Genomic DNA, 12,127 nt, shown 5'->3' with positions numbered 1-12,127 from the left:
TATTGACATGTTTTACCCACCAATAATAGCTTGTTGCATAAGATTTGTTATGAAATTGTTGTAGTTATTTTATTATTCTTATATCAGTATTTTCAATTTCCACTTTATCTCTTATTAGTCTTTTTTTTCTTGTACAAAAAAAAATGTAATGTTTCATGTATTTGCATGTTTTTTTTTATTTATGAACTTGATATATTCAAATTGTCTATTTATTAAATTTTGTATAATTTAAATTTTTTAGTGCTCATCCTAAAAAAAATTTCTAAAGTGGCCACTGCTTTTGGGACTCACTATGAGTAGGGGTGGCAATTCGTATTCACGTGTCGGGTTCGTGTCAGTTCAACTCATAAGTATCCGATTATATAGGTCAACACTAACCCAATATGTGTATTAAATGGGTCAAGATTCCTTAATCTTAATATGACCAATTTATTAAATAGGTTAATCATGTCGATCTGTTTATCAAATTTTGTCAAAATTATGAAAAAACAAACAAATAAATATTTTTAATGTAAAATTCAGAACAAACGAGTAACTGCATTACAAATAATCATTCAAAACTAAAGTATATCCCAATATTACAAATAATCAATCATAATATGTCAAAGAAAATAAACCATAATAACTAATAAGTTTATATACCTAGAGTTTGAAGGGTATATTGGTAAAATGTCATTTAATTAAACAGATTCTATATATTAAACACTAATCCAATCTCTTTATTAAATGGGTTAATTGTGTCAACCCGAATGTAACACGAACTCATCAAACCTTAACCCATAACTTATTAATTTTGTGTCGTGTTGTGTCAGGTCCGCAACTCGTGTCTAGTTTTGCCACTCTTAACTGTGAGTTACAGAGGAAAAATAGAGTTGAATATGTAAATGACAAATAATTATAGTCTATATACTGTATAAAATAATTGTGAAATAGAGTGGGTAGAAAGTGTAATAATTAGTCATAGGGAGTAAGGAGTATAGTATGAGAGTAAGGAGTTGATAGTGTGAGTTGTGCATATCATCATGCGCACATGGGATACGGGTTATTCAGTTGCCAACGCTGCGTCTCTCGAAGGGACAGACAGTAGTACGTACCAGTCTCCGGACCCACTTAAGAAAAGACTTTTATCACTAGCAGTCAGTCTCCTGTGGTTTTTATTTCTGTAAAAACCCTTTCCTTGCGTTCTCTCTCTCTCTCTCTCGCACAAGCTTCTCCTCTCTTCTTTCTTTGTGATGGATCACCAAGATCACATTAAGCTTCACACGCCAGGTTTTGTTTGATTCTTTATGTATCTTTTTATTTATTTATTTTTCTACTTTCACGTTTTCATTTTTCTCTACGTATATGTGTGTATATGGTATATGAATCTTGGATAGTTTCTTTCTTGGTTTTCTTCCAGTAGTTCATTTTGTATGGAAGTCTTTTATGGGTTTTTTTTTTTTTTTTTTGTGGAAAAAAGTTTCTTTTTATTATTATTATTTTTTTAATGGGGGTTCAATTTTGTTGATTTTGCAGGGCTGGAGGGCCATGGAGTCCATGTTTGTCGCAAATGTGGATGGCCCTTTCCAAATCCACACCCAAGTGCCAGACACAGGCGTGCACACAAGAGGATTTGTGGAACTATTGAAGGTTACAAGCTGGTTGACTCTGAGGGGAACCCCCATTTGAATGTTTCTGATGATGAGCACTCTGATGATGATCACAAACCCCCGAGTGAGAACTATTATTGCTTTATACATATACTTTCTATTTCTGTTTAGTACTTTGGTGTGCTGTGTTTGGTTATTCATAAAATATAAGGGAAAGAAATAATTGATACTTGGCACTAATTGTCTAATACTAAAATTAAATAAATGTTCAATTGGTGTCTAATTAGACAAATAGTTGCTCTAATTTGTCTTCATTTCCTAATAAGAAAAATGGAAGGTTATATATCTTAAATTAGCGTGTTCTTGTGGGTGAATTTGGGTGTGTAAGGTCCAAAAGTTGTTGAGCCAAGTAACATTGCGAAGGATATTCGTGGAATTGGGGAAAGATCAAATAGATCAGAAAATGAAGTGTTTTCAGATGCGGTTGCTGAATTTTCAGATAGTGGAACCAATACAGGGGTTGAAGAACCATTAAAGAATGCTCAAGAACCAGCAACTAATGTGGAAAAGGTTGCCAAGGATGATCCAAGTATCAACAAATCATTAAAGGATGGTGTCATTGCTGGTAAGCTTGTAGTGGGCCTAAGTAAGTATTTATTGATATTAGCTGTTTTTTTCTGCATTGCAAATAATGGTTAACATATATGTGCTAGAGTAGAGTAGTTGAGACATTTACTTATGGTTACAAGGATATGCTTGTTAATAGCTTGGTATTTTAACTCTGCAAGGGTAGATCTGTAAGATTTTTCTAGAGCTATGTACTTAAATTAAAAACTAAAATGTTGGCATAATATTCTTCATTTTTTTTGTTTGTCTCAATCGTTTATTAACTTACTAGCAAGGCCAACCACTATGAGGGCAGAAAGTTTTGGATAAAGGATTTCTGCGGTTATAAGTTTGGGTTAAAAAAAAAAAAGTCTCTAAATAGTGTTATATGACATAATAAAACTATTCTTAATGTATTTATTTCTGTCAGCCAATATAGGAAAAAAAAAATCCTTGAAAACAAGTTATTAAAAAAATAAAACTTAGTTCGGCTTTAGCATGTATGGGACTGCAAAATTATAAATGACACTCCATACAGCATCTCCTCAAATTTGTATAGTGAGGCTATCAACCCTGGTCCTGCAGAGGGAATCTTGAGAGTTTTAGGGATTGCTAGAAATTGAAAACCACCACCAAATGATGAGGTCTATTTCTTAAAAGATCCTCAATTGATACATTTTGGCGTATAAATCACCATAACAAGAGGAGAAAAAGAGAGTATATAGACTATTTTTGGTACTGGAAGTGGTAGAACTTGTTAATAGGAACTCAAACAAGCATTTGATTATTTGATATCTGGAAGGAATTAGAAACTTAGTATGGAATCTGAATTTAGTAAGGTGTCTTATAGGTAGTCTGTCCCCTTGAGTTGATGTATTAGGAAACTCTGTTTGAAATTGATCCATTTCATGGTTCAGATTAAATATTTCAGATCTAAAGGTGTATCCATTGATGTGGAATTCTGTACACTGTCAGATCCAGGAGATAATCTCTTAACCATGAAATGGAACTCTCCATTTAACTTGAAATTGAGAGGATCCTATGCCGCATTTTACTTGGAAGGATCAAAACATGGGAACGAATCTACATTCCTGAGTTTACAGTCAACCTTAATCAGACCTACTGAACAAGATGAAGCTTAGGTCTTCCAAAAATATTGTTTTACTAAATTGGTGAATTTTTTTTACTCACTGTGTATATAAAGGTTGTGAGGTTTGCACATGTATGTTTTGTAGCTTGAATGCATATTGTTTTGTTTGAGTGACACCTGCAAAACATACATGTGCAAACCTCACAACCTTTATATATATATTTTTTAATCTCATTGTTCTTTTCCAATCAGGGCATCATCAATCTTCTATTAGGCTTTTATTTTTCTTTTGGGATCTAGTATTTGATTTTAACTTAAAAATGACTTCTTTTTTCTATAAATTGTTTCTTAGAATGATTATGCTATATATAAATGTACAGAAATTATTGAGCCACCAAGTCTTTCCAGTGAAAGCAGCCAAACAGGGAATCCTGAAGTTCCTGAAAGTATAGTTAATCAGTTGAGGACTTCACCAGAGTTTGAAGATCATGTGTCCACCTTTACTGTCAGTTCAAAAGCAAGTTCTTTTTCAGATTGTATAGCTGAAGAATCCGTTATGCATAGTTATGATGGGAAAAATTCACCAAGCGATTCAAATAACGTCAAGCCTGAAACTTTAACAGATGCATCACAAGAAAGTGAGAAGATCAGTGCTAGTGAGGATGTTATCGAATGCCGTTTGGCTTCTGTTGTGCAGGAGCCTGACACAAAGGGAACTGAAGAAACTAAGTTAGATAGAAATCTAATGGCTTCTATGGTCTCACCCAGTAGATTTGCTGGAAAATCATTTGAGTTAGTGTCAAAGTCAGAAGTAACAGAGGGAAAAACTTCAGATCCTGCACCAGATGATACAGTTGTCCACACAGGGGAAGAGCATGATGGTGGGTCCAGTTCTAAGATGAGCCAAAATGATCTTACTCCTGAAGTTGATTCTGCTGATCATGTTAATGCTGCTACTGATACTTTTCAGCTCAAGGTGGATGCTGCACATGTAGTAAAAGACCTTGCCAGTTCTGGTGACATAATTGAGAGTGGCAACAAAAAGGAAGAAGGGAATTACAGTCTGGATGTCCTTCCTGTTCTTGATGATTCTTCTGATCATGTGAATGCCTCTATTGATGCTTCTCAAATCAATGTGATTGCTGCTGAAGGAATACACTCTGCCAATTCTGGCAAAATAAGTGAGAGTTGCAACAAAAAGGAAGAAACAAATGAAAATGAAAATGTGAATGTCCTTTCTGTGCTTGATGATACGTCAATATTAGACCCTCCTGCGATCATGGTTGAAGATTTTAAAGACAACAAAGGAGTGAAACTACATGAATATGCAAGCCTGGACTCATGTGCAACAATTATGGATAAGGAAGATGCTAATGGTTCTGCTTCTGAGGAGCAATATTCCAGTTTCCAACTAAGGCAATTGAATGAGGGAGCTGAGGTCCCTTCTGCAGCTATTCTTGTTTTGGATGACAGTGGTGATTTGAATGGGAGCAGTGTGGCTGTGGTTAATGAAGTGCTTGTTGAAGAGGAAGCTGATGTGTCCCAGGTCAAGCTCACAATTAATGAAAAAGAAGTTCCTGCAGAAGCTGTGATCACTGACATGGAGGAAAACCATACTGTCCAGTCTCATGAAGTACCAGAAACTCATGATATTTGCAATGATGCATTACAGGTTAATTTTCCTGAAAATGCTATGGAATTATCATCTGATGCTGTAATCAACCAAGCAACAAATCTAGTTGGTGGGGATGATGCTGGCAATTGTGAGAAAGCTATGAATGAAAAATTGGATGGGATTGGAGATAACATTGGAAAATCTGTTTCAGAGGAAAATTATACCAAAATCTCAGGTAAAATTTTTGAATCTATTGGTAATCCCTTTGAATCCCCAGTTTATCCAACAATCAAATTACCTGAAGGTGATGAAGCTGGTGATCATGAAAAGGGCAAAATTCAAAAGTATGATGTAGATGGAATTGAAATCAAGGATGAATCTAAAGAGCATCTTTCAATGAAGACAAAACTATTTTCTGAGTCGGCTAGCAGTCTTCATGAATCACAAACGGTTGCAGATAACAAAATGGATGGGTCTGTGAAAAAGTTACCAGAACATGAATGCATGGATTTTGATGGAGTTTATTTAAGCAGAGTTGGCAAGAACAGTTTTTCAGATACTGGTATAAAAAAAGATGAAATCAATGGCAATGAAGTGGAAGTAAAATCTATTGGAGGAAGTACTGCTAATGAGTCATATCATGGGGGACATGTCAACTCATTACAAAAAACCTCTGGAGATGACATGACAAAAGAGTCAAATCCCTCTCATTTGGACAGTGAATCTTCTTTTCAAAGTTCTGCTGCTGTTGATGAAAACCATGCAAGAGAGTTTGGTGTGGGTGCTTCTGGAATTACTTCTGAGTCTTTGGAAGGCGATAGTAATTTTGTTAAGCAACAGGTTGCTGCATCTGCAATTGATGTCTCAGTTGATTCCTCTAGCCAAACTGATAGTTTGGAAGGCCATTGGGGGTCTGTTTCAGGTATTATTATTATTCTCACTATGAGATTCAGGCTAGTAGGAACTTTTTATGTGGTGTAACGATATAACAGCATGTTGTGCCATTTGCTGCATGCTTTAAATGTGCCTCATTGCATATTAATCAGACTTAAGGACTATAATAGAGCTTGCATTATGTATAGATCTTGCATTTACGTAGCTCAAATTAGTACAATGAGATGATTCTGTTCATTATTTTATATGGATAGACGCATGAACAGACTCTGTAAAAAGCTATGGAAAGTCTTGGATGGTCTATACTTATTCAACCATTTTTAGTACTTTTATATTATTAATTAATGAATCAAACTTGTTTAACTTCGTGGGTTCCAGTTAACCTAATTAGTAAAGTCTCTGATAGTTAAATAAAAGATCTGGGGTTCAATTCCCGCCTATACTAAAAACCGATTGGTGTGTTGGTTTGAGAACCTTCCTCCTCTTTCAGTAATGTTACTCATCCTCCCTGCCCTTATACCTTAATTTGATAAGAGTCCTTGCTTTCTCTTTTTGTTTTGGTGCATGGAACAGTGCTTTCTACCCAATCAGATGCAGCAGTGGTTATTGATGCCGAAGCTTTTCCATCATATCATTCCCAAGCATCAGCAAAAGCAGAGAAAGGCAGCTTGGAGAAGCCAAGAGAAGCAGCTGAGGAACAACAGCATTCTGAAAAATCAGATCTGTTTGAGGCACCATCTTTTATGACATTAGTTGAATCTAGAGATGGGATTGACCAAAAAGCAGCTGCTTCCGAGATCCAGATGGGAGAGAATTCACAACAGCAGTCAGCATCTTTGCAGGCCGGGTGGTTTCCTTCTCTTACTCATGTTGTGAATGAATCACAGGGGAGAAAGAAGAATGAAGAGATTATTGCGAAGGTAACAAACTGGAGCACCGGAAAGCAACACACTCCTTTAAAAACCCTTCTGGGTGAAGCTTCCCTTGAAACCAAATCAAAGTCACCAAGACCTAAAGAAAATCCAGCTCCCGCAATTCAGAAAGATGAAACATTGCCAAAAGATAATGGTGCTTTTGCCACAACAGTTAACACTATTTTAGGTCCTGAGTCACCTACAAATGAGGCTGCCAAGTCACAGGCGAAAAAAGAATGGAACTCTCCAGCAAGGTATCCTTCAGAAATTAAGAGAGAAAAGAGGAAAGTCAAGGGGAGACCATATTGGGTACAATTTGTCTGCTGCTCATCTATGAATTAGAATCTTAAATACCGAGTTACAAGATGTAGTAGTGATAATATAAATGGAGACGACATGCCAGTAAATGATTCTTGAGAAAGTTTATGCTGGTGAACTTTTGGTAATTGGAAGCTGGCTTTGTGTGATAGCGTAGTTTTATACTTTAGGTACATATATTACACATTTTTTTCAGCTATGTTAGTATATGGGGATGACATTCAGTTAGCTTATTAATGCAAATCTTCTTCTTGTCTGGCTTCAGTTTTTAGAGCTTTATTTATTATTGACCAGTGGTTTTCAAATGTTTGAAACCTAGGATTGTGAATTTATTTTCCTTTTCACTGAATGCCGATTGAATCATGCATATGCAAATCTTAAGGCCCATAACTTGTTTTTGTTTCGTCCTATTTTTAAACTATTTTTATTTTTGAAGTGGAGAACATTTATATAAATCTTGAAAATTTCTGTTGGTGCAAGTTGTCCTCCTGGCACTTCAATAATGGTGAAGATTAATTGTACTATAGCTATGTGTCCCATAAGAAAGAATGGTGTTCGATTTAACTCAACTTGTGATTCTCAAGCTCTAAGTACAAAGAACCACAATGCATCTTGACTAAAATGCAAAACTCATCATCTATATTTCACTAGAATTTATTTCGGTTTTTTAAGTTTCAAATTTATTCAATTAAGGTATTTTCATCTACTTCTGTTAGATATTGCAAGTAATTGTCCAAAATTTTAAATTTTTTTGTTCAATATTTTTAAATTAAAAAAATCAAATTAATGATTGGAAAATATTTTCCATAATTTTAATATATATATATATATATATATTAACGGAAGTTGATAGAAAGATCTCAATGAAATAAATTTGAAATTTAGAAAACTAAAATGAACAAGAGTAAAGTTAGAGGACTAAAATAAGTTATGGTAAAATTTAGATGATGAATTTTGCATTTTAACCTTACAACTTTTATTTATTTCAATAAAAAGATAGGATTTGATGTAAGAGCTAATGAATCATATGCCAAAGCTCCAAGATCTACCAAAGAAGCGCAGGAGCTAACAACTTTGGAGTTTTACACTCTGTTTGGTTTAGTTGAGATGAAAAGTGGGTGGACATAAAACACAAAAAGGAAAAGTAGAGAGAGAAGGTGGGTTTTTTTTTTTGGTTCATAAGGATTAAAAATAGGAGAAAATGGGTCTAGGTGTGCCTACCATAAACTTATATACTCAATTTGGGGACAAAACGGAGCATTTAAGTAAAATGAATCAAAAGCCATTCCAATATGGTTGTCCATGAGTCGAGTCAAGTTTGGTTTGTGCCTAACTGAACTTGATTTGATCACTTCAAGTCCCTAGGAATTGCACTTGCTGCCAACCGTTAAGAAGATTTGGTTAGGGTGAGTTGGGTCACTTTGGGTTGTAGTTGGTCTCGCGGTTGGAGTCAGGGATGAGAAGATCTGGCCAAAACAAATTAGATCTGGCCAAATCTAGTGAGATCTGGCCAAATCTGTTAAGATCTCAACGAGATATCGCCAAATCTAGTGAGATCTGATTGAAGAGTGCCTCATACGACGGAAAATAATGAATTTTAGTGGGTGGAGATCAGTCAGGTGGGTTGGAATTGGGTTTTGATGTAATGAACCTCCAATCAACTCGCTAGAATTGGTTTTTAAAGTGTGGAAACCGCTACTGATCGTCACAGGCGTCAGATTGGCCTATTTTTTGATTGGTCTGGTCGATTTGGGTGAGTGGGCCGATTCCACGGGTGGGTTGAACAACCTTACCTTCTACTTAGCTGTCAACCACCCCTATATTTTTTCTTTTTGTTTATCTTGTCTTCTTATTTTCTACGAGCCTGTAGTTACTTGTTAATGCCCATTTTTGACAAAGGGCCTAATAGTAGAAGAAACCCAACAATATAGAGAACGTGGCAAGGGGAAAACGGTAAAGAAATGAGGAAACAAGCCTAGAAGGCTGAAATGACAGGAATAAAAAAGAGGTAAAGAAGAAGTAAATGGGCCGAGGAAGCCCAAAGAATGAATTAGTAAGCCCATGAGAATAAAAAGAGATAAAGAAGAGGCAAATGGGCCAGGGAAGCCAGAGAAATGAATTAGTAAACTCAATGGGTCGACCTAAAGGCCCACAAGCCCAAAAGATAATAAGAGATAAAGATGTGGTAATTGGGCCAAGGAATCTCAAAGGATATTGCAAAAAGCCCTTGAGAGTAAAAGAGGTAAAGAGGAAGTAAACGGGCCGAGGAATGAAATGGGTTGGCACAGCAGGAAGATGTGAAAAGTTGGCCTAGGGAGCCTTGTGCAAAAGATTGATGAAGAGGTGGGTTGACACAGCAGGAACATTAGCCCACAAATTCAACAGGGTAACATGAAAGAGGACGGTAAAGGTATAGCAGTCACGATGAAGCAATAAGGCAGGATCAATAGCCAGGAGGCCCACAGATGCAAGAAAGAAAAACATGGGCTCAACAGGAAGATGAGGACCTTTGCCCAAGCAATGCCCTGTCCAAGAAAGGATAAAAGGCAGGGAACATGAGCCTAAAAGCCCACACATCCTTCACGCCACAAAAGATAAATACCAACTAGAATGTATAGCAGAATTAAACAAATACGGAGGCAGTAGAAATGGTGTGAAGGTCAGAAAGAAAGAAATTCAGATGGAGTGGATCATGTACAAAGGGCCAAGGCACCATTTACTTGTACCCAGCCAATACATGAGAGGGTCACAGGTCAAGGTATTTAAAGGGTGTGGTTTGGCGTTAGGGAGAAAAAGGGGGTCTATTTTAGGGTTCCCGCTCAAACTTCTTTAGGAAGATGTCCTGCTGGAATGGCATCTCACCCGAAAGAGGTAAGTGTGGGCTAGGACCACTTGGTGCATGCCACAAAGGTAAGTAATGGAGAGGCTTGATCCTTATCCAAATGAGGGTAGTGAAAACAGAGAAAGGTAAGAAACAAGATAAGCAATTTTTTTTTTTTTTTGGGGAATGGGAAGTGGTGCAACCAACACATTTAGAGCAATGGTAGTGGTTGAGTAGTCGGCAGGCTAGTGGGTAGTCTCGGAAGGACACTCATAAGGAGCCAAAAGCAGTTGAGGGGTAAAAATGGTAAATCCCACCATGGTAGATAGTATAAAAAGTGGTAGCTGTGAACTGTAAATAGGGGATTGGGACGAGAAGGAACGAAAGAACAGGTAGAACAAGAAAGAAAAGAGAGAAAATAAAAGAATATACAAAAATCAGAGAGACATAAGTGGTAGGAATAGAGACAAGCATCAATAGGCTACCTTTTTCTTTCCCTTTCGATAGACCCACACTCTGAGAGATTGAGGATTGAAACTTAAACCATTTAAGCCATTTTTCCAAAGTGCGTAACTTCTATGGCAGAGGCCTTCTTTGAGGTTATTCACATTGGGGATTGGTTCTCTTCTTCGGCTTGCATCTACTAAGCCTACTTTTTTGGCAGACAAGTTTTTCTTTTATGATTGTTGGGTGATTAGTTTATTGTTTAGCTATTGAATTGTCTGTTGTAGTGTCATCTATATTTGTTGTATTATTTTTCCATAACCTTATTGAGCTACTTCCCTTTATTTTAGTGGCAGTGTCATCTATTAGTATTATAGTTATTCTGCCATATTGTATTCTTGTTATAACATCTATAACAATTGTTCCTACTGTGAGCACGCCGTACACTCAATGCCTTTGCCATAATGTGTCTATATTGGGACGGCTCGACTTGTGCACAAACTAGCATAAAGTGTATTTCATTTAGGTCAGCCCCAACTCTCTTATCTTAGATCCATGAGCCGTAGTACAACAGGAGAGATCAAAGCCCAACAACACAAAAGGCCCACCGCATTACTTTACACTTAAACACTCAAATTCTTTCAATTCTTGTTCTCTAGATAGAATCAAATTTTATAATATAAGAATTATTTATGTTTTTAAGTGTGATGAGTTAACTTTTATAAGATATAGAAAATACTTCTTATATACAGGGTCCGTTTGGATAGAACTTATTGCTGAAAACTGAAAACTGAAAACACTGTAGCAAAATAAATTTAAAATGTGTGAATAGTACCACGGGACCCATTTTTAATGAAAAAGTTGCTGAAAAGTGAAAATTGTGGGTCCGTGAACAGTGCACGAATGCACTGTTCACAGAAGAATTAGTCAACACTTGCGGCTGGAGGAAAAAAAAAAAAAAAAAAAAAAAAACTTAAACGCAGACGCAGGAATAAGTTTATCCAAACGCCCTCACAATGTAAATGGCATAATAGTCAACTCATATAAATTATTATTTTTTCATCATCTCATTTTTCTTCTCTATCAAATAAATGAAATTTATCATTACTTTTCCATCCTTCTACTTTTCCATCATCTATACCAAATATACATGGTAAATAAACTAAATTCTTTTCTATCATTCCAAGCAAACAAGCTCCGTACTTAAGGAATCAACAACAATTCAAGAATGTAATGCATGGTTAGTAGTTATGGCACACGATAGAAGTTGCTCAAGATCCCAAACATTCTTAAGGACCGAATTTCTTAGGGATGGCATTGAAGGATGGCTAATCTATGAAGAAATAACCTTTATGCACATGGAGCTGCTTATCAAAGAGAAGTGCATGAACATGGTGATCAAGATGTCACTAAGGAATTGGCCATTTGGAAGATCAATTTTGATGAAGAAGCATGTGGAATTTCCATCCACAATTAGCAACAACAACACAACCTTGAGGGCAAGCATGTGGATTAACCTCTTTCTTTATTTATTTATTTTTTTTTTTTTTGTGTGGAGAGAAGACATAATTTTTATTGCATTGTTAACTGTAACATGTTGGTACAAGTGTTAAAGATGAAGGCTTTTGCAAGTTCAGCACTGGTTCATTTGCTGCAAGTTTTGTACAGTATGACATGTAGCTTAGTTCAAGTTCTTATCTTATGTAGAACTCCAGGTAATTAGGTCTCTGTATTTGAGTAGTTAGAGCAGGCACATGCATGTGATCTCTCGTGATTGGCAGTTTCAATAGTTTGTGAGATTGTTAATTTGAGGCTGTGCCTTTCTACTCTTGTTTT

General features: G+C 36.1%; 1 protein-coding gene across 1 annotated transcript; it reads left to right on the top strand.

Moving 5' to 3' along the window:
- The first annotated feature begins 1,092 nt into the window (after positions 1-1,092).
- On the top strand, positions 1,093-7,290 carry LOC142625552 (uncharacterized). Its single transcript, XM_075799184.1, has 5 exons — positions 1,093-1,269; positions 1,516-1,713; positions 1,978-2,214; positions 3,666-5,822; positions 6,368-7,290. Exons 1-5 carry the CDS (start codon positions 1,233-1,235, stop codon positions 7,048-7,050), a joined length of 3,312 nt encoding a protein of 1,103 aa, XP_075655299.1. The 5' UTR covers positions 1,093-1,232; the 3' UTR covers positions 7,051-7,290.
- Positions 7,291-12,127: the final 4,837 nt, after the last annotated feature.

Source organism: Castanea sativa, chromosome 2 (genome assembly GCF_040712315.1).
Source record: "Castanea sativa cultivar Marrone di Chiusa Pesio chromosome 2, ASM4071231v1".
NCBI classification, from domain to species: Eukaryota; Viridiplantae; Streptophyta; class Magnoliopsida; order Fagales; family Fagaceae; genus Castanea; species Castanea sativa.
This window is presented reverse-complemented; position numbering and strand designations above follow the sequence as displayed.